General features: G+C 53.3%; 1 protein-coding gene across 5 annotated transcripts in view; it reads left to right on the top strand.

Moving 5' to 3' along the window:
- Dnmt3a (DNA (cytosine-5-)-methyltransferase 3 alpha) overlaps positions 1 to 22,522 on the top strand; it is a 102,629-nt gene that overhangs the window by 42,015 nt on the left and 38,092 nt on the right. Inside the window, exons 4-6 of one of the 5 annotated variants that reach the window (XM_005400401.2) lie at positions 12,118 to 12,388; positions 18,810 to 18,853; positions 19,284 to 19,430. In XM_005400401.2, the coding sequence (XP_005400458.1) occupies positions 12,118 to 12,388; positions 18,810 to 18,853; positions 19,284 to 19,430 (462 nt within the window). Of the gene's footprint in view, positions 1 to 12,117; positions 12,389 to 17,421; positions 17,527 to 17,546; positions 18,095 to 18,806; positions 18,931 to 19,283; positions 19,431 to 22,522 lie in introns of those variants that run through there. The other 4 variants (XM_013522623.1, XM_013522624.1, XM_005400403.2 and 1 more) reach the window with 4 other exon arrangements.

Genomic DNA, 22,522 nt, shown 5'->3' with positions numbered 1-22,522 from the left:
GGTTGGGGACTGGGATCAGGGCACAAGGGGAGGACATGCAGATGGACAGAGAGAGGAGAGGGCAGGGGTGTATGTCCCCACCTGGAGCAGGTGCAGTGCAGAGGAGAAACGGTCTTTGTGTGCAGAGTGCAGTGGAAATGGGTTTGAATCCCAGCTCAGCTTACCTGTATGACTCTGAACAAGTCACTCTGCCTTATTGCCAAACAGAAGCAGTAAGATTCATTCCTTCTAGACTGCTGTGACACTGAAATGGGCTCCTGCACCAGCCAGCTGATCCTCAGCAAAGACTGGGCCTGCCCTTGCCTGGCCACATGTTTCCTTTTCAGGAGGCCGCGGCAGCCAGTGTGCCGGAAAAAACAGTGCCTGGACTTACTGCTTCCTAGCTGTTTAATCCTGAGCAAGTTACTTAGCCACACTGAGCTACTTCCTCATTGTTAAAATAGTACTGTCAATAATACCTGCCCTGGCCAGCCATAGTGGTATGCTCCTGTAATCCCAGCACTCAGGAGGCTGAAGCAGGAGGATTGCTGCATGTTTGAGGCTACATAATGAATTCAAGGCCAGCCTGAACTACATGGTGAGACTCTGTCTCAAAACACAAAACAAAACAAAAACAAAAACATTTTTTTAAATTGAAAAAAACAAAGCAAAACCTGTATCCCATCTACTTTCTTGATGCTTTGCGAAGGACAGGCTGGATGTGCAGAAATGGCCGTGTAATGAATCTGTGCCATGGCAGGGCCAGTGACCCCAGACCATGGGGCTGGCCTTTGAGGTGGGACCTCACATCAGCCTCTAAGAAACCCTGGTGGGGGCCGTACACATCCTCTGTCAGTTGGATGTAGTCCAGCCCGTGTCCAAGGCGCCACCCAGAGCCACCTGGACTCTCAGCAGAGGCACCCAGGATGGGCTAGCCCATGGGGAAGGCCTGAGACAGCTGTTGGAAGGGACAGTGGGCAACAGAGAAAGACACAACCCGGAGAACCACAGCCCGGAGCCCACACTGGGGGCTTCCTGCTGTGGCCTGGTGCCTACCACAGTACCAGCCTGGCTATGGAGTTCTGATGGAGGTCTCAGCCCTTGGGAGGCAGGTGCTGATCCCAGCCTCCTTGCCTACTCTACAGGAGTGCCACAGCAGCTGAGCATTGTCCCTCGAGCCTGGAGAGGGCAGAAGCTCGGCTTGGGCCATCTGCATGTAACTGAGGGGAGCCGCAGGCTGGAGGCAGGGGCTTCCTGGTGCAAATGTGGCACCATTGGTGCTGCATAGGGAGAGACAAAGGGTAGCACCAGCATCCTCCCCAGCCCCGATGCTAAACAGTTTTTCACTCCCTCCCTTTGTCTTTGCCTTCAGCAGGGGACTGTCTGTGGGTGCTGCCAAGTGGTGCTCCTGGCACTACCCTTAGCCACACTGGACCCCACGTGCACCCAGGTGCCCAGGCCAGTGGGCTTTCTAGAGCTTCCGTTCCTCCCTGCCCTGCACAGCACCTTGTGCTTGCTGCTGCCATGCAGGGGGAGAAGCTCTGATAAGGGAGACTAAACTTCCAGTCTAGTGCCCCAAAGTGAAGAGCCACACAGTTACACTGAATGCAACGCCTAGCTCATCTCTGTTCTCCGTCTCAGGGACTTCCTCTCTCCCCTCCTTCCCCTCCTTCCTTCCTTCTGCTTCTGGGAATCTAACTCTATGGTTGAGCTACCTCCCCAGCCCTTTTTATATTTTATTTTGAGATGGGGCCTCAATAAGTTGCCCAGGCTACCCTGGGACTTAGGATGCTTCCGCCTTACCTTGTGGAGTAGCCGGGATTACCTGTATGTGTGCACTGCACCCAGCTCTAGGACTTTTTGTTTGCTTGTTTTTTATCAACTTGATATTGTTGCCACATCCATGCACCTGATTTTTGTTTTTTGTTTTTTTTGTTTTTGAGACAGGGTCTTGCTATGTAGTTCAGGCTGGCCTTGAACTCACTCTGTAGCCCAGGCTGGCCTTGAACTTGCAGCGATCTTCCTGCTATATGAATTTATTCATTGATCCTCCTGCTGGGATTACAGGTATACACCATCACACTTGGCTACCATGGCCTGATTTATGTTTTAGGAAACTGTCATTTCTCACTGGATAGAGAATTTAAAAATCCCAAACGAAAACTTGGCTTTTTTTACCCCAGGTAGTTTGCATAGCATGTGAGGAGAGCTTGCTGTTTCCATTAGCTTTGACCCCTGGTGCCACTCTCTAGGCATGCTCACTGTGGGGAGGCACACTGTATTTATCCAGCGCCCACTGAGGACAGAGACCATAAATAAATGCTTGTAGTTGTGCAGCACCTGATTGCCCATGAAGGGCTTTACGGTGATGACCTCCTTGGTGCTGAGGACACAGCCGTGCAAGAGGAGACATGGGTTGTCATAGGGCGCCTGAGTTAGGGAGCATTCAGGTCTTGGATTCCACGCCTTCCGTTTGCATAGCCTGTGGTGTTATTCCTTCTTCACCAGTGCAGCCAAGTGGTCTGGCCCACTGAATACCAAAGGGCTCTTTCTTAAGTTAATGTGTGAATGCAGGGCTGTTTGTAAAAATACACCGAACATTTGCAAAAACCATGCAAAGAAAGTAAAGGCCAGGAAAGCAACTGACCAAGTGTCAGTGGGGAAGGCTGTGGTGGCCTGAGGACCGAGAAGTGGCCTTGCTTAAAGCCAGGCAGTGGCCTGGTTGGCCCGTGGCTCTGGCTAGAGCCAGGATGCTGCTGGCAACAGGAAACAGGAAGCCAGTGACAGGGCTGGGCGGGGCTTAGGAAGGAGCAGGCACCTGGGCCAGGGCCTGTGGGCTGGCCAGTGCCTGTGCCTGTAGGAGGGGCCTGTGGTGTGGGGCTGAGCCTGTGTGTGTCAGGGCAGGGAGGAAGGGGCATCTTCTTGTTTGCCAGCTCTTGAGGACCTTGCAGGGTAACTAGCAAGGCTGTCTGAGGCTGGTTCCTGCCTGGTCACAAGCCCAGACAGCACTTCGAAGGCCTTTGTCCTCAGTGGGTAGTTCCATGTGGGAGGGTTTCTGTGCTTGGCCACTAGGCCCTAGGTGGTGATCTGCCCTGCAGAATACCCTGTTTACTAGCTATATGAATTTATTCATTGAAGATTTATACCCACCAACTTCCTCCAGGGTTATTTTTGCTTGGAGGGAGCATTCTGAGGTCACCTCTTGCTAAGAATAACCCAGAAAGGGCGGGGGGAAGAGAAGGAGGGGGCTGGGTGCTGGCACTGGGCTTCGCTGAGCCAGCCCTGGGTTCCTTATTCCCCCACTGCCCCTCAGCACAGCACAGGAGGGAGGGAGCTCAAGAGGACAAGATCGCTGCGCTTCTGGGGAAAAGGCTTGGGGTATAAACTCTGGGAACTTCGGTAGCCTGTCCCCTGGCCCTGTAAGGGTGGTTAGTTTCACCCAGCTCTTAGTGGTACGGGCTAATTTTCCAGCCTTGCAACCTTCGGATTCTTCTCCAAGTTAAAAGAGAGCTCAGATCCCCTCCTTGTTTCCAGATGAGAGCTGCTGTGGTGCTGAGCACTGAACTGTGACTCAGTGACTTGTGTCACCCTGTTTATAGGCACAGGACTTCTTGGGACAGCATCTCTGGTTCCTGGGCTGCAGCCCCTGGTCTTCTTTGCTGTGATGACTTTTCTTTCTGTGAAGTGCATCAGCCCCCTGCTGCCCCTCCCGTCTTCTCCTGGGTTGGAAGGCGTGAGGAAACGGATGCTCCTATAGCTCATGAAGCTTGAGGCCTAACTCTCCCTGCAGATTCCCCTAGCTGAGTGCTCCAGTCAACACCCACCAGTGGAATTCAGGACCAAAGGGTGGTGGTGTGGACCTCAGAGGTGGGGCTTCTAAGGGTGCTGGGGCAGCCAGCGGGGCATGTTGGAGGATGGGGGTCTTGAAAGAGCAGGTAGCCAGAGAAAAGTGGTGAACACTTGGTGAGCAAGGCGTGGAGGAGGAGTGGATATGGTCGGGGGATTGGAGGCAGAGGTGGAGCACGCTTCTGAGGCCCTTGACTGGGGTTTCATTTAGAAATGTGTCTAGTCTGGGTTGAGAGGGTCCTCTCCTTATGTTTTCAGAAACACATGGGTGTCTGGAAGCCCCGAGGGGAAGGCTGGGCAGTGAGGGGAGGGTGTTTCGGGAGGCCCTGCTGGCATCTGTGCCCCAGCAGGGCTCACTCAGGCAGAGCACTGCTGCAGAAAGTGGGGGTGGGGCCCGAAGGCAGCCTCAGGCTGGGTGGGGTGCAGAGCGGTCAGGGCCGTACTCCTGGCAATGGGGTAGAGAGAGGAAGGGAGCAAAGGGGATGCCATGGGCCATGACTGCCCCAGCAGGGTAGCGTCGGAGCTGTTGTCAGTGACTGAGGCTTCTGGAAAGGAGCAGATGGAGGCCACCATAGGGAGCTGGTCTTACTGGGGGAGCAGCAAATGAAATTTCAGAGTTTGTTTTGTTTAAAAAAAAAAATACCTCTTGCCAGGGTGTGGTCCCCATGCCTGTAATGCCAGTACTTTGGGAGGCTGAGGCAGGAGGATCACAAGTTGGAGCCCAACCTGGGCAACTCTGAGACCCTATCTCAAAATAAAAAGTTAAAAAAGGGCTAGGGATTAACTCAATGCAAAGGCCCTGGGTTCAAACCCCAGGACCACACACACACACACAAATTCCCTCTGTTTCCCCAGAGTCACACATTCCAGGACTACCTCCAACAAATGCTTTGGTCATGGCCACTGTGTCCTCCTAGGCGCCTGGGAGCTCCTGTACCTGTCCTGCTGCACAGGCCCTGGCCTGACACACACAGCCCGGAGGGAAGGTGTCAACACTGGTTCTTTCCTCATCCCCACCTAGAGGGCCTGCATTTGGCTGTCTCTCCTCAGGAAGGACATAAGAGAGCTGGAAAAGCTCCAAAGAAGGGCAGCCGAGTGGATCAAGGGGAAGGTGAGGCTGCCCAGCGAGGAAGGCCTGAAGTCACTATGGCTCTTCCAGCTGGAGGGACAGGCCAAGCGAGTGGGGGTATGACAGAGATGTGACTGAGGCACTGCCGTCACTCAGTCACCTCACGTAGGGCATGGGGGTGACCTGGAGACACTTCTGAAGAAAGTGCCATTTTCTGTGGGGGTTCTCTTCTTCCCAGACCTGTGGAGATGGGATGGTAGAGATGGGAAATGGAAATTACTTCAAAAGAGATTTACCTTAGCTTCATGGATCTCCTGCACATCTTGGCTCTTTCAAAGGAGGTTCCAACTCACCCTGAAATCCTTTGAGGTTGATTTCAAAGAGCACAGCCAGGCCCTCTTCCAGGTGGACAGGTGTCCCTGCTGGAGACAGAGCCCCAGTAGGTCGTGCGTGCACTGGGCATGTTTGCGCTTGCATCCGTCTGCCAGGGCCTGTGACAGCCTGGCAGGGCCCTGCTGCACCCGAGTTCTCTTCTTGGACGCGTGCAGCTGGGCGGTCCCTGGGGAGAAGGGGGCAGCTCCCAGTGGAGGTGGTGAGGGGAATGTGGGGAGCCTGGCCTGGGGCCAGCGTTTCCAGAGTGTCCCTCTTTGGCCTCTGGTTCCTGACCCCACTGGTTGCCCTTTTAGCCACTGTACCAGGGAAAAAGGAACTGGAATAATCATAGTTCTACTTCCAGAGTTTGGGAGCTGGACTCCATTAACTCCAAGAAGGCTGAACAGGCGTCCCTTGGGAACCTCTCTCGGGAGCAGCCAAAGGATGGGCCTCTTTGGCTCTGCCTGCCACCACTGGCCACCTCCGAATGCAGGAAGATCTGGGGGAGGGCTGCCATAAGGGGGCTGCAGGAAGGTGGGGGCAGCGGAGGCACAGTGCCAGTGCTTTGGGGGCAGGGCTGCCCTGCTCACTCGGACATGTGGCTGTTTCCTGAAACTAGCGTCAACCTGGAAAAATCCAGGAGGGGTTGGGGCTGCTGGGCTGCAGGAGCTGGGAACCGGCAGGAACAAGGGGCGGCAGTGTGGGGTACAGGCGGGGGGCGGGGGGCTTGGTGGTGGTTTTGTTTACGTTGCTCCTGGCATCACGGGCACCTCTGCCCTGATGAGGCAGCAGAGTGTCTGTTTGTCCCCTGGGGTGAACTCCTCATGAGCCTGCGTGCGTGGGACTGTGTCAAGTTCCCACCGCTGGCCAGAAGCCAGGGTTCCCGGATGTTGAACCCAGCCAAGGCCTTCACAGGCACAAGAGCAGGCTGGAGATGGCAGGAGGAGCGCCTGGTGGCTCCAGGTGGAGGAGACAGGAGAGGAAGGGGACGGGCAGCTGCCCAGTTCCCCTGTGTGCCTCCTTGCAGGGCTCGCCCTGCCTCCTGGTGCCTGGGCCCCGACTCCTTTGCGTTGTTGTCCTCAACTCTTACTTGCCTGGGTTTTTTGTTTCATGTGTGGTGAAGGAACTCGTCACTCCCCACTGGGGTCTTCAGCACTTGGCCCTCCCTGGAGGACCCAGGCGTCCGGCCTCACAGGGGCAGAGGGTGGGCGTGGGGTCTGCACAGGCCCAGCTTTTCCCAGAGATGGCCGCCGCCCTTCTGCTTCCTCCTCAGTGCCCCTGGGTTCGCTTGGGCTTCTCCTGAGAGGCAGCCAGACGGGGAGTGAGTCTTGGAGGCCACCCCTGCCCCACAGTCACCCTGGAAGCTTTGCCACAAGGAGCTGTGCCCTGAGGCACCCTTGCAGCCTTTCCCTCAAAACGTGAGGACAACACCAGCTGCCTAGGATCATCCTGATAATTACATTTATTAATTTTATAAGCCTGTGGAGGCCAGGTCCAGTGCTCGGAGCTTGGAGCTCGGAGCTCGGAGCTGTAGGTGGAAAAAAATAAAAAGATAAATAAGGCAAAGCTCACAGTCTAGGAGGGAGACAAATAGTAAACAAATGAGTAGGTGCAGCATGATGAGCAGTGTAATGAGATAGAGTGAGAAACTTTGTAAACAAATGTGGCCCGCTGTGGGCTGGCCCGAGTGCTGTGGGCTGGCCTGAGCGTGTAGTGGACTTTCCCCTGGCCTGTCGGGCAAGGCTGGGACCAGAGGCTGTCCACACCTGCCTGCCTGTGTGTGACGCCGGGGACTGGGTGGGGTCGAGGCCAAGGACTCCGAAAGCCAGGGCCCAGCGCAGAACCCCCTTGGGAGTGTGTGTAATAGAGACAGTTTTAAAACACTGGAGGGGAATGTATGGCATGTTTGTTACTGTGTTTTTCTTTTTCTTTTGAGACAGGGTCTCCCTGTATAGTTCAGGCTGGTTTTGAGCTCACTATGCAACCCAGGCTGGCCTTGAACTCTCGGTGATCCTCCTGCCTCAGCCTCCCGAGTGCTGGGAGTACAGACATGTACCACCATGCTGAGCTGTGTTTTTCTTTTAAGACAAAGGTGTTAATGTATGAGGTTTTTTTTTTTTTCCTAAACTAAAACCTCGGTATTCAGGTTTAATTGGAGTGTTGGCACTTTGTGTTAAATAGGTGGATTTTTAGGTTGCAGTTTGGGCACTCAGTCTTTAAAAGGTTCCCCATCACTAGTTTAAAATGTTCCTCAGGCTGGGCATGGTGGCGCATGCCTGTAATCCCAGCATTTGGGAGGCTGAGGCAGGAGGATCACCATGAGTTCAAGGCCAGCAAGTTCAAGGCCAATCTGAACTGCGTAGTGAGACCTGTCTCCCCGCCCGCCCCCCGTAATTCCTTAGAACAGCGGAATAGTGGTTACTGAGGGAGAGGGGAACAGGGACACAGAATTTCTGTTCAGGATGATGAAGTTCTGGAGACAGGTAGTGGTGATGGGTGTCTAGTATGTACTAAGGGGTATACTTGAAACGGTTAGAATGATTGATTTGATGCATACTTCACTAGTTTGTTTTTCAGTACTGAGGATCAAACAGGGCCTCACAGATAGTAGTGGGCAAGTGTTTTTTAAAAACCCTTCCTTAGGCTGGGTGTGATAGTGTGTGCCTGTAATCCTGGCTATTTGGGAGGCTGTGGGGGGAGGATTGTGTGTTCAAGGTCAGACTGCAATTTAGCAAGAACCTATCTCAGGAAAAAAAAAAAGTTCCTTAGAAAAAGGCAGTCCCCAGTGCTGGCCCCCACTCCCCTCCGTTCAGAGTATTTCAGAGACATGATTGGCGTGGGGTGGGATAATTCTTTGCTGTGGCAGCTGTGCTGTGTCTGTAGGATCCGTAGCAGCATCCCTGGCCTCTGTCAACTAGGTGCCAGCACCCCCCACCCCATGACAACCAAAAATGTCTCCAGACATACTGCCCAAGTCCCGGGGTTGGGGGAGTGGCAGCATCTTCCCAGCTGAGAGCTGCTGACTTCATTTGCTTGGAATGAGCTTCTCACTGGAGAGGCCTGAGATACAGTGGTGGGCAACTGAGGCGCTGGAGGGGCAGAGGTAGGGGCTTCCCTAGCTGGAAGGCAAAGGCCAGTGAGCCCTGGGGGTCCTCTGGAAGTGGTGGGCAGGGCTGAAAACCCAGAACGGAGCATCGTGGGGGTGGGGAGTGGGCTGCAGCACCAAGCTCTCCTCAAATCTGAGAGAGCTCATTATGACCGCCAGTGGCCACAGCCTACCCCCAGCAGAGGAGGAAGAAGGGGTGTGCACCACTGCTGTTCCCATTCTGAAGCTGTCACCTGCAGTTGCAGCTGCTGTCGCTGTCTTCTGAGATGCTGGAAGGATGTGTGTCTCAGGCGCGTGGCGTGTCTCCTTGAGAGGCTCTATCACAGTAAAAGCAAACAAAAACAGCTGGCCTAGCACATCCATCTGACGTGGCAGCAGGGCCGAAGCTCCTTCCAGTTCAGAGTGGGGTGTTCGCACTTCTCCCCGAGTGCTTATGGTGAATGAATCAATTGTGGGTAATTATTGAGCACCTGTCACTGCCCTACTCTGGCTAAGTCTACTTGGATTAGGCCAAGGCCCTGCGCTCGTGAGTTGACAGGCTAATGGAGCTGGGGAGAGGGGAGGGGAGGAGGGAGTCTAGGGCACACTTGGAGGTGCTGTGCGAGAGTCCAGGCTCAGCTGGAGCCCCCACCCTTTACTCACCAGAGGCGCCCACTCCTCCCCAGAGATTTGAAGAGCTGCTCCAGGCCGTTTGCCTGTGGACCCCTCCCTTCTTCCCTCCCTTCCTCCCCTCCTTTCTTCCTCTCAAAGGTTTTGCTCCTTGGCCCTGATGGGTATTTGCCAGCAGATAGCGGTGGGCTCGGAGTTTAAGTCCTAGACCTGCAAAGTACAAACCGCCTTGGAAATCCCGCTGTGCATGGGAGGAGCTGGGAGTCCACTTCCCCTTAGGCTGCATGCCCTGCACAGGAACGTTGCAGTGGTCTCCAGGGAACTTGGCAATTCCACTTCTGGGCCTGTCCTTGACCTGCCAGTCTATGCCTGGGACTGTGGCCTTCCAGTACATACAGGTGTAGAGAGCTGCAGGTGCCTGGGTGCTCAGTGCAGCAGGAAATGGCTGGGCCCGAGTATTCACTGTTTGTGTAAATCACCAAACACTCATTAAACAGAAAGAGGCAGATCCATATGTACTTGCATGGAGAGAAGCCCGCTGCGCTTGTTAGGGGAAATGTTTATGAGTAGCATGATACCCTTTTATAAACACATACTTCTGGATCTGGATGTGTGTGTGAATGTATATGGTTAAAACTTATACATGACTGTAAAAAGTCTAAAAAGGGAAACTAGGGACAGTGGTGTATCCCTGCAATCCCAGCTACTTGGGAAGGCTAAGAGAGGAGGATTGCAAATTTGAGGCCAGCTTGGGAAACTTAGCAAGCAAAGATACAAACAAGCAAAGGAACAAACAGACAAATAAAGAGTGGGAATGCAGCTCAGTGGTAAAGCACCCCTAGGTTTGACCCCCAGTTCTAGGGGTAAAAGTCTAAATGGGTACTTGCTTAATAATACTAGTTTATTGGTGGAGGGGTGATTGCGGGGGTGGGGGCTTAAAATAAGAACTTTAACCTTCAACACTAGGCATTTTTATGCAGTTTGAATTTTTATAATATGTTTGGCTTTTATTACAAATTAAGTTTATTTTTAATACATAAGAACAAAAAATTTACATATTAATGGATTACTGGGTGAGCTTTCAATTTTGTATACATTGTGCAGTGTATAAATCAGATCAAACATACATATCTCCCTAAAGATTTATCATTTCTTCATGGTGAAAATATTCAAAACTCTTTCTTCTAGCTTTCTGATGTACAAGGTGTGATTTAAAAAAAAAATACAGTGCATGTTTAATTTTGTTTTTACAAAATTTATTACAAAATTTTTTTACAAAAAAAATTTATTACAAAATTTTTACAAAATTTATTATAGTAAAAGACACACTGTCATTAATTCCCCTCACTTCACAACTCTTTTTTTTTTTTTTTTGGTTTTTCTCCGGTACCAGGAACCGAACTCACGACCTTGCGCTTGCCAGGCAGGCGCTTTTGCCGCTGAGCTAAATCCCCAGCCCCTTCCCCTCACTTCAAACACACTTATCCCATCGTTCTTGCCACTTTCCAAAGCAGTTCTGGAAGTCCTCTTTCATGTGTTTAGTTGCGCTCTCATGGCTACCTGGATGTCCTAAATTGATTCAAGAAATTTATCTTTCCTGTTTTTTTTTTTTTACTTTGGGGAAGAGCCAGCTGTCTGTCACACAGTGCCACATCCACTACTGAATAAATACATGAGGATGCACTGTAATGTTTTTGCAAGCCTGCCTTTCTGTTGGATGCACAGAGGGCATTCACTGTATTTTGATTGTACCTCTTCAAGACTCCTTCTTTGATTTTTGAGACAGGGTCTCACTATGTAGTTTATATTGGCCTTGAACTCACTATGTAGTCCAGGCTAGCCTTGAACTCATAGTGATCCTCCTGCCTCAGCCTCCCCAGTGCTGGGATTATAGCCATGCACCACCATGCCTGGGTAAGACTCTCTTGAAAGAGGACTTCAGGAACTGCTTCAGAAAGTAGCAAGAAGCCAGGCATAGTAGTGCATGCCTGTAATCCCAGCGCTTGGGAGACTGAGGCGGGAAAATTGCCATGAGTTCAAGGCCAGCCTAGAATATATATCAAGACCCCATTTCAAGATAAACTTGCAAAAATGATGGGATAAGTATGTTTGGAGCAAGCAGAAGTGTTTTGAGGGGAATTAATGGCAATAATAAATTTTAAACATTTCAACACCATATATTTTGCCCACCTCTTGGGTACAGTACATAAGTGTTACCTATAGTCAGTCATCCTACCATGCAGTGCTACCTTCGGGCTTCTTACCCGTAACTGTAACTTTGTACCCTTTTAACAACCCTTCTCCACCCTTCCCTCCACTGACTTTTATGATAGAAAAATTAATATTCGAGAGATACTAAGTGTTCATTGGTCGAGCCTGGTCACCCCACCTCTTGCTTCCTTGAGCTGAACACCTCCCTTCTCCCTGAAATGTCCTGGCCACTTTCCTCCAGATGACCAAGGACAGGTGTGTGTAGTCAGGGCAGGAAGAGCATAGGTGGTCTGGCACTTGTTCTGTCCTTGAGCAAATCACAGAATTCTCTCCAAGAACCTCACCTGCTTCCCAGGAGGCAGAGACCCTGAGGGCAAAGGACTAGAAGGAGCTTTGGCTCCTTCTAGTGCAGGGATGCACAGGAAGGAACATTAGGAGGATGCTGTGACTTAGCTGAACCGTGATGCATTCAGGCCTCAGGTGTCAGGATGAAGCCTGTGGGAGCTGCGCACAGGGCTGTTGCTGCAGACTTGGGGTGGCCCCTGGCTTTCCCGGGCCTGAGCACCTGTGGGGGTCTGAGCTGAGGGGCTGTGCTAGCCTTGGATCCAGAAAGTGCTTGTTTGGGAGCCCCCTCAGACTCCCATGCGTGGAGGGTTGTTTTGAAGAGGGGCTGCAGAGAATGCTTGGAGGCCCTAGGAGCCTCAGTGAGTGAGATGTGATGGACCATCCCTGGAGCACAGGATCAGACGGCCTAACCTGCTAGGCCTCTTACCCTGGGCTTACACTGGCCCGAGGACCCCCGATGTCAAACACAAACTTAGAAATGATCCCTAGCACAGAGGTGTCTGGAGAATTTCAGAGTCTGTAATCCAGAGGTAGCAAAGACGTAAGTCTCATCCTCCTGCCCCTCTTTATTGTCTTGCAGGTGGAAAGCACCGACACACCCAAGGAGCCTGCAGCGACTTCCAAGTCCCCATCTATGGCCCAGGACTCAGGCTCCTCAGAGCTGTTACCCAATGGGGACCTGGAGAAGCGGAGTGAGCCCCAGCCAGAAGAGGGGAGCCCTGCTGGGGGGCAGAAGGGCGGAGCCCCAGCTGAAGGAGAGGGTGCAGCTGAGACCCCGCCAGAAGCCTCCAGAGCAGTGGAGAATGGCTGCTGCGTACCCAAGGAGGGCCGAGGCGCCCCTGCAGAAGAGGGTGAGTCCCTGGCCCAGGGTGGCCTCTCCCGGCCAGGCAAACCCTGGAGGCCATGAGACTTGGGTCTCTGGCAAGTCCCAGGAGAAGGCTGGGGTGGGAGCCCAAGGTCTGGCGGCTATGGCTAAATGCAGACTGCACACATGGCTTCTTTGGCATATTATTCATAGTGCTTTAAACATTTTAAAAACTAGCTGCCAGAATTTGAAAATCAAGAAATTTCACATAAAAATCTGGAGTTTTGGCTTGTTGTGGAGAAAAAAAAGAAAAGGAACTAGATCTGGCAGTAATGGGTTTGCATTATGCCTTGGGTCGCTGGACTAGGGTAATGGATGTCCCGTCTTCCTCCTCAGCTGGTTGGTGCCTCAGTTTCACTCCACCCTGACCTGGCCTGCTTCTTTTCCCGTGTGATCATCAGCTTCCGCCCGCTGCATGTGCAGTCCCTGCTCTGGCTGTGCCAGGGCACAGGTGCCCTGTTGGCCTCCCTAGGGCAGAGGTCTCAGGGCCACTGTAACTTGCTTGACTGCCCTGGAAATTTGGTTGCAAACGGGTATCCACGAGGGGAGGAGGAAAGTGGTCTGTGCACGGCCCAGCCCAGGCCTCTTCATGGGGACTTTTGGCCCAGCCCTATAATCCTGGAAAGTTGCCCGCTTTTCTCTTTCAGGTTAAGCCAGAGATTTCAGGGCCAACCAAGCTGTAAACAAGTTAGTAATGAGGACAACTAGCATTTGTACAGGGCGTCACAGTTTACACAGCACTTCCTCATATATTATCACATTTGATCCTCCCAGGGCCCTGCCAGGTTGTTTTGCATATGTGCATTTTAATTTCAAAAAGTCTTCCTTCCAAGTGTGTATGATGGGATGGGTAAATTGATTAATTGGCATAACTTACGTCGCATGGATCCAAAGCTAATATTTATGCAGAATAGAGAACATTTCCAGAAAAGAGATTTCCAAACGTATTTTAAAATATCTTTCATTCGTTGTTCAACAAATATTTATGTTGCTCCACTATGTGCATAGCACTTTCTGAGGCACTTTGCATTCGTTGTTTTATTTACTCCTGCAACAGTCTTAGTCAAGAGGTTTTATGATTAGCAGGCACAGTGGCTCATATCTGTAATGCCAGGACTCTGGGAGGCTGAGGCAGGAAGGTCCCAGGTCTGAGCCTAGTCTGGGCAACCTAGTGATTTAGTGAGATTCTATTTCAAAATAAAAAAGGGGCTCGGGCTGTAGCTCAATGCAAAGGCCCTGGGTTCAACTCTAGTAGCCCCCCATAGGTATTATTATCATCATGATTATAAAGGTGGAAAAGTGCATCTTACGGAGATAAAGTGCCTTGTTTGTGACTCTCAAACCTGTGAGTGGCAGAGCCAGGATTTATTAAATCTTGCTTTCTTGCTTCCCACTCTTGCTGCTATTCTGGGACGGGACTCATTAAGGTGGTTCCCCAACTGTCCAGGCCTCCTGGTGTCTATCTCTTGCTTTGTGGGAGGGTTGGGAGTGCCTGGGAGGAGTGAAACAGCAAAGGAAGCGATACCTTTCCTCTAGCTCACAATGCCACGCGTTCAGGAAGAGAGCTGGGAGCCCAGTAGCCCTTTCCAGCTAGACTGGTGCTTCCCCAGGGGCCACGCTGCTGCCCAGAGCTGAGCCAGTCCTTCCTACCTGGCAGGATGGAGTCTGGGCTCCAAAGCTACTCTTTATCTCTGAAGGCTTAAGTTTGGGGTTTCCCTGTCTGTGTTTCCACTCAGCCAACTGGTATTCACTAAACACCTGTTCGGTATGTGCCAGTATGAAAAGATCATACAGTATGAAAAGATCACTTTGCCAGTCTGGAGAAACCATTATGAATGGAAACCCAGTTCTTGGTCTTCAGAACCTCATGGCCAGCTAGAGAGACTCCACACTTTAAAGTATGATCATGGGCCGGGGATATAGCTCAGTGGCACAAGTGCCTGCCTGGCAAGCACAAGGTCCTGAGTTCAATTTCTGGTAAAAAAAAAAAAAAAAAAAAGTACAATCATGAGTGGTGATGAGTGACCTAAGGGTGAGGAAATGTGGTGCCAGGAAGAGCGTCACCGAGGAATCTGAGCTGGCCCGAGCTGTTCTGTCTGAGCCGAATATGAGCTGGTGGAGGGCGAGCAGGAACATACCTGTTTCCGGATGTGCTCCAAGGCAGGAGGTGGCAGGGCATCTAGAAGCCACCAGGCAAGATGAAGAGAGCCAGGGAGAGGGTGTGAGGGTAGTGGGTGGCAGATGGCCAGACCAGACCTTCAAGGCTGCCGTCTCAGGCATGGCCGGATAGGCCCTGCAGTAGGAAAAGATCACTTTGCTGTCTGGACTAGGAGTGGATCAGAGGGGCTGTAAAGTGGGATGAGAGGTTAGGAGGCTGCTGCAGGTACAGAGGGACCGCAGGTGGCTCCTATGAGCGAGGCAGCAGCAGAGATGGAAGGAGGAGATAAAAGCCAGGAAATGGAGGTAAGGAGATGGTGTGAAGGGTGATTCCTGGGTTGGAGACATTTAGACACAGAGGTGGATCTTCCTCAGAACCTTTGCGCTGAGCACAGTGGGCGCAAATGCATAAATGTGGCTTTGGGCATTCCCATGTGGTCTTAGCTATCCAGGAAATAGAAATGCCAGCAGCAGTCAGAGCCGTGGTATCCCTGGAGGCCACTGTGCCGAGTGTTTGGGTGCTGAGACTGCTGAGGCATGACCTGCCGGGGGCTGGGGCCTGCTGGAGGCCGGGCCACTGAGCTAGGGCCGGGCCGCTGCTCTGGCAGTCAGATGACTCGGAGAGCATGCTCAGCTGGTGGGTTCAGATGAGGAAGGAACTAAAGCCCCAGGGAGGAAGTGACTTGGCTCTTGTCTTCTTTCAGTTTCCCTCATTTGGGCTCTTTTCAGGTGGATGGTCCCATTACTTCCTGTACAGCAAAAAATGGGGAACCATAAGATACATTCTGGTAGCCTGGGCATCCTCCCATGTGCGTCCTCAGAGCACAGCCAGGAGACAGGATCAGAAAGAGGAGAGACAGTATGATGAGTAGTAAGGTCAAATGCCAGCACCCAGCCCAGCATGGTGGCACACACCTGTCATCCCAGTACTTGGGAGGCTAAGCAGGAGGATCACAAATTCCAGGCCAGTCTGGGCAACTGTGCAAGACCCTGTTTTAAAATTCAAAGGGCTGAGCCGGGTGTGGTGGCGCACGCCTGTAATCCCAGCACTTGGGAGGCTGAGGCAGGAGGATCATTGCGAGTTCGAGATGAGCCTAGGCTCCAAAGTGAGCTCAAGGCTAGCCTGAACTGCATAAAGAGACCCTGTCTCAAAAAGACAAGGGAAAAAAAAAAAAAAATCAAAGGGCTGGAGTTGAATTTCAAACAACCCCATGCACACACAAAGCCAGCGCCTGGACAGGCAGGTGTTGACTTGGGACCTTACCTGCAGCCCTGGCAGCGTTACACCACAGTCATAGGAACTTGGGGAACATGTGGTCCCTCACTGAGCACTGCCTGTGTGTTGGCATGCTGTATCCTTACTCCTTCGGTGGCCCATGGCCTGCAGCAGCTGCCTCACCCAGGCAGGACCGCAAACCTCACTCCAGACCTCTGAAGCAGCCTGCACCTTAAAGAGACCCCTGTGATTTCTATTTGAATTGCAATCTGAGAAGCCCTAGTCTCTTATTTCATCCTGGTTTTCATATAAGGAAGACTCATCCTTATTTTCCAGATGGGAATGTTGAGGGTTGAGAAAGGTAAAATTACTTACTTAAGACTATATAACTAATAAAGGGCCACAGTAGGGTCAGCACAGATCTGTTCTTTGCTCAGTACTGAACTAGGGACTGGCCTCAGCTCCCTGCGAGTATTCCAAACTTGGAATGGCTCCTGGACTCAGACCAACAGGTAAGTGTTAGACGCCCCTGGCCTCCCTTTCCTCTGCCCCAGCCCCAGGACCCGAGATGCCTTGGGGTCATATTCCAGCCTGCCAGGGCCACCCTGGAAGGCACTCAGCCACCTGGCCCTGCCTGGAACCCTGGGCCTGGGCCAGGAGCAGATGGGCTGCAGAGGGAGTACTGAGCGAGCAGCTGACTCTGCGGCCGCACGACAAGTGCCGCATTCTGAGGCAGACAGATTTGTTGTTTGCTGGGCCAGGCTGGAACGTGTGCGATATCTCTCAAGTGGGCATGCGCAGATTATGTCACGGAGAAAATTCCAGAAAGAAGCCAGTTGGAAGCTGCATTAGGAAAAGTCATTCTGTTTGGGGGAGCCTGGAGACAGGAATCAGGACGGGAAACATCTAGGAATAATGTTTGTGCATTGGAAAAGGAGCAGGCTTGAGAGTCAGGAACTCTGAAATCTGATCTCCTGATCTCAGATCTGGCAGTTCGTCACTCCACTCCCCCAGCCTTGGTCCCCTCATTTGAAAATCTGAGGGGCTGGACGAGTCTTCAGCCATCTCTACATCTCTTTCAGCCTTGATTTTTCTTCCAGTCTTATGAATTAGTGACTCTTTCTCTGTAAATGTAGTCACATGCACATGCGGGTCGGAGTCGCAGATAGGAAAGCTTTAGGTCCAAAGAAGCCTGGGGTGAGATCTCAGCTCAGAGTCCCGAGTCCCGAGTCCCGGGGTCCCCCACCCCGCTGTGGCTCCAGCAGCGACCTCGAGCCGCGTGCAGCCCAATCCCCTGTCGCCCGCAGCCGGCCGGGCCGAGAACAGGCGCCCCCTCCCGGCGGTCCGGGCCTCGCTAGCCGGACGCGGAGGTCCGAAGGGGAGGGGCCTCGGCCAAGGCGGGCGGGCGGTCGCTGGGGGTGCCCCGCTGGGAGTTGGGGAGCGGATTGTGGTGGGAGAGAAGACGTAAAGGAAACAGGTAGGAAGAGACACAGACGCGCGGCGGGCGAGGCGCGCCTTAAAAGGCTGGTCACGTACACAGCGCCAGCGCGGCGAGTACCCGCGCTCGCCCACTCACGCGCCGCGTGCGACACCGCTCCCCGCCCACGTGCGACACCGCTCCCCGCCCACGTGACCCCCCAGTGACACGCCGGGTCGCCGCCCCCGGGCCTGGGCCCTGCGCCGCGCCCTTCTTCCCACCTCACGCCCTCTGCCGCCCCGCAGGGTGGAGCCGTGGTGGGCGCCCCCGGCAGGTGCGGAGAGGAGCCAGGTCGCCTCTGGCGAGAGGAAAACCTCCTCGGGCCGAGGGTTCAGAGCCCAGCCGGGAGGGCTGCGGCTGGTTTCCGCCCCGGAGCCGGGAGATGAGGCCGGGGCTGTTTTTTCCGTTCTGGGCTCTTTGTCTCCCCCCGCCGCCCGCCACCGTGAGGCGGCCCTGGTGACCTCCCGCTCCGGCCGAGCTCTTCGCGCTCGCTCTCCGGGCTTCCGAGGAACAGTTCCGGCCCAGGTGGAAGGAGGGCGGCGCTGCAGAGGCCTGGCCGGCCTGCCCGCCCCTCCTGCGGCCTGGCGAAGCCCCGAGCCGGAGGGGCGGCGAGAGCAGCCTGTGGCCGCGTCAGCCCCGCGCCAGCTGTCCCTTCCGGACTCAGGGCCCGGCCTAGGAAGAGGCCTGGGCGCGGGGAGCAGGGTAACGCCGGGGGCCACGGAGGCCCTCGGGGAGGGAGAGCGACACTGACCTGTACTGAGCGCCTGCCATGTGCCGAACCCAGCCCTCGGCGCTCGGGGATCGCGCGGACACATTCTAGAGCATGTATCCACTTGGTTTCGGTGAGGACCTGGCTAGGGAGGTCACCCTGAGACCGCTGGACTCCAGACGCAGGGCCTCTATAGATTTCCGGCAGGGAACCTGCGGACGGGCAGGAATGGAGGACAGAGGCGGGTAATAATAGGGCCACGGTATCTAGAACTGCAGCGGGACGCAGAAACCCACTCCAGCATCTTTCTGCCGGATGAGGAGACTGAGATACAGATGAAGTTGCTCCCCCAGGGCCTTGTCCCAGGGGCCTGGGTGTCCACTGCCCCCAGCATACAGCGCTCCGACCTCCTACACAGACGCAAGCGCCTCCTCCCTGGCTGTGGAAGGCATTGAAGTCGGCCACCCTCAAATCCACCCATACCGAGCCCCTCTGGTGTCCTGCCTGTGCTCGTTGAGGCGCCCGGTTGACGGAGCGGCCGAGGCAGGATATTTTTAGGCCCCTTCTGTGTGCCTGAGAGCCAGTGGGCCAGGGACCTCAGTCCAGACTTTCTTCCTATTCTTGTGTACTTAGGCCTTGAATCTAACCTTTTTGTCTCTGCTCAGGTGTTGGTCTGAGTCCGCGGGGCCAGTAAAGTGCCCAGCACGGGCAGGTCATCGTGGCTGACCCACACCCTACCAGATGCTGGGAGGACCCTGTCCCTGGGGCAGGGACCCGGGTTCCAGGTGTGACCTCTGAGCCAGCCCTGTAACTCTGCCAACAGTCCCCTTGTTCTTTCCTCTCCACAGGCAAAGAACAGAAGGAGACCAACATCGAATCTGTGAAAACGGAGGCAAGTGTTTTCCTCACCCCCAGGGGCTCTGTGGATCCTGATTCTAGAAGAAAGCCACTGCTCTGACCGACTGGCGAGTGTGTGAGGGGGCCCGGAGGGTGGGCCCCGCCCCTTCTTTGCTATCCCTGTGTGAGGAGGAGAGGAAGTGGGGTGGAGGTTGGGAGTCTCCCAGCCAGGCAGCCAGCTCTTTCCCCTCTGGAGAGAAACGCTCTGTGCAGCCTTGTCCGTGTGCACCCCCTCCACATCCCCCACCTCCCTGGCCCAGACACAGCTTCCCCAGCACGCCCAGGTCACCCCTCTGGCCAAGAGCCATAATGTCCATATTCTTTAGAGGTGAGTCCCCAGTTTCCCTGCCAGGAGGGGCACCCTCGTAGGGGGATCGGTGCCCACCTTAATGCCTGTCTGTCTCTCTGCCATCTCTCTGTCCTAGGGCTCCCGGGGCCGGCTGCGGGGTGGCTTGGGCTGGGAGTCCAGCCTCCGCCAGCGGCCCATGCCGCGCCTGACCTTCCAGGCCGGGGACCCCTACTACATCAGCAAGCGCAAGCGGGACGAGTGGCTGGCACGCTGGAAAAGGGAGGTGAGGTGCCATGTGGCCTGGGCCCCATCTGTCTCTCATAACTAGGAAACCCAAAGTCAGTTCAGCCACTGTCTGTTGTCAGGCTCTGGCTGAGCCTCAGTTCCCGCCTCAGGTTAACCCCTAGAATTGCAGGGGACTACACGATCCATAGGCAGTGATTGGTTCATTTGTTCTTTCAGTAAGCGTCTGTCGAGCACTTGCTGCATACCAGTTGGTGTACTAGGCCCTGCACAGATGGCTCCTGCCCATTTGGAGCTGACATGCTGTTGGGGTTGACAGGCAGAAAACAAAGGGCAGGAACAAAATAAAACAGGACCTTGTTCTAGGTGGGGTGGTCAGCAGAGGCTTCTTGGGAGAGGTGCATTTCAGTTAAGATGAAAAGGAACTGTCGGGCTGGCAGGGAGGAGTTGGGCAGGGAGAAGGTTCTAGGTGGTGGAAACAGTGCACACAGGGTGCTGACGTGTGTGGCAAACCATATGCCCAGAGTGAAGTCAGCAGGAGGGAAGTGGGGCCAGGCGAGGCCAGAGCAGCAAGCCAGGTGCTTGAGGGCCTGCCAGAGGCTGGTTGGCTGTTTTGAGTGTACAGGAGCCGCAGAAGTCTTGCAGAGGAAGGATTTGTGTGGACACATGCAGTGGCAGTGGAGACGGACAGCTTCAGGTTGTACTGTGGAGACGGAATCAGTAGGCTTGCTGAGGGATGGGACGGGTGAGGGACACTCGGGATGCTGGCCAGACACTTGGTGATCTCTGCATTAGCGCTGCGGATGGGAGCCCCAGGGAAGTGGTGTGCGTGGGCGGGAGGGAAGCCAGGGTTCACTATGAGTGTCCAGGTGCCTAGAGGCTGAGCTTGGGAAAGTGCAGGCCACTGATGTCAGCTGGGGCCAAGGGCAGAGCTGGCATTTCAGTCCATGAGAACCAAGGAGCTCGGCAGAGAGAGAAGAAAGTCCGAGACCATAAATGCAGACATTTATGAGTTACAGAGAGAAAAGGAGCTGTAGGTGGCCGGGCCTGAGAGGGGCAGCCAGCCCCATAAGTGGTGTCTCACAAAGCAGGAGGCTTCCCAAGGAAGGGACTGCCTAGGCTGGGAAAGCTGAACTCCCGGAGGTGGAGGCGTGCCTCCACATTGGCAGGCCTGGGGGACAGGACCGTCCCAGAGGAGCTTTTGCGGGGGTCTATGGGGGTGGGGTGGGGTGGAAGCAGCCCGTGGAGGGCTTCAGCAGGGAAAGCAGCGAGGATTGGAGAGACTAGGGAGGGAAGTCAGTCCTCTAGGCAAATTGTTGAGTGGCCTCTAGAGCCTTTGATGAGAAAGTACAAAGAGAAGAGGGTGTGGGCTGCCACCGCAGGGCATTCACGCCCCTCAGCTTCTGCTCTCCATCATCTTGACCCCAGGCCACCTGACATTGTGTAGTGAGAACCGCTCTGGAGAAAGTTCCAAACCCAGGGGGAGGGGAGCACTTCTGGCTCCTTGATTGTTTTCAGTTCCTTTGGGATCCAGGACGACAGAAATTCCTCTCTTGGAAGAGCCTGGAAAAAGGGCAGCCTGTTCCAGGTCTGCAGAGAGCCACTTGGCTGTGGGCACTGAGCCTTGTCCTGGAATGGGAACTCAGGGAGGGGGCTGTCCTCTTGGCTCCGTCTCCGGGCTGGGACCCTGGAACTCAGACAAGGGCTCTGCTTCTTCACTGTGTTCTGTGTGGGGTTTCTGCTCTTGCTAAGGCTTGGGGCAGGAAGCATAGAGATTGTGACTTTTAGGGCTTGAAGAGTTTCTAAAATGTTCTTTGATTCTCCAACTGTGCTCCCTTTAAGTCACAGTGTGGAGACCTGCCCTCGATCCCAGTGAAAAGGGGGTCTTTCTTCAACACGTGGGAAATGAAGATAGATACTATTTCAAGAAAGTGACAGGTTTTCTAGTAAATTTTTAAGACTTTTCTTTTATAGTACTAAGGATTAAACCCAGGAGTATTCTGCTACTGAGCTACATCTCTGGCCCTTTTTATTCTTTTTCTTCTTCCCTTTTTCCCTCTCTCCCTTACCTCCCTCCCTCCCTCTCCCCTTCCTTCCTTGCTTGCTTGCTTGCTTGCTTCCTTCCTTCCTTCCTTCCTTCCTTCCTTTTTTGGTGTGTAGTTCAGGTTGGTCTTGAACTTATAGCAACCCTCCTGCCTCAGCCTCCCAAGTACTGGGATTACAGACATGTGCCACCATGCCTGGCTGTATTTTTTATTTCAAGACAGCATGTTGCTAAGTTTCCCAGACTGGGCTTGAAATTGCCACCTTCTGCTTCAGCTTCAACCCGCTGAGTAGTAGCTCAGATTATAGGCACGCACCACCACAACAGCAGAAAACTTATTTAAGATTTGTTGGATTGGGGTGTAGCTCAAAGATAGGGTACTTGCCTAGTGAGCCCCAGCACTGCAAAAAGCAAAACAAAACAATTGCTATGCTATACTGAACTAGAGAAAGTAGGATAAAGAACCCTATGTCTATCATGCACTTCAACAGTCATCAAAAGCTAGATTTTTCTTGTTTATCCACCCCAAGCAATAAAGATAACAATGAGGTTTAACAGAAAAGTAAAAAAAAAAAAAAAAAAACACCTTAGTTTAAAATATAAGTACCTTCGATTTATGGTATAGAAACTCCTAAACAAAAATTTATTTTTTCTGCCAGTAAGACTGTTTACTTCATAGTTTCCAGTACAAGTTCTAAAACTATAGATCCCCTCATTTTCAGAACTAGGGCCCCTGGCAAGTTATGGGGCTGGAAAGGAATAAGAATTTAGGCTTTCTGCTCCTATTGAGGCCCGGCTCCATATACTGCATTCTGATAGGGAAGCTGAAGGTAATCAGAAAGTTGTGAATATATCTCAGGTGTGTACTAATAAAAATAAATAAAATTCAAAAGACTGGCTGAGTGTGGTCGCACACAGCTATAATCCCAGCACTTAGAAGGCTGAGGCAGGGGGATTGTTCAAGATCAGCCTGAACTACATGTGAAGCTCTGTCTCAACAAGACAAAAAAAGAAAAAGTAAAAAAAAATTCAAAGGTCTGAAAAAAAAAATGTTGGAGAAACACAAGTGGCTTTCAAGTTGCCCCCCA

Source organism: Chinchilla lanigera, unplaced genomic scaffold, assembly GCF_000276665.1.
Source record: "Chinchilla lanigera isolate Chin_1 unplaced genomic scaffold, ChiLan1.0 scaffold00068, whole genome shotgun sequence".
Classification (NCBI taxonomy): domain Eukaryota; kingdom Metazoa; phylum Chordata; class Mammalia; order Rodentia; family Chinchillidae; genus Chinchilla; species Chinchilla lanigera.
Note: the sequence above shows the minus strand (reverse complement) of the source record. Positions and strands in the feature narration are given on the sequence as shown.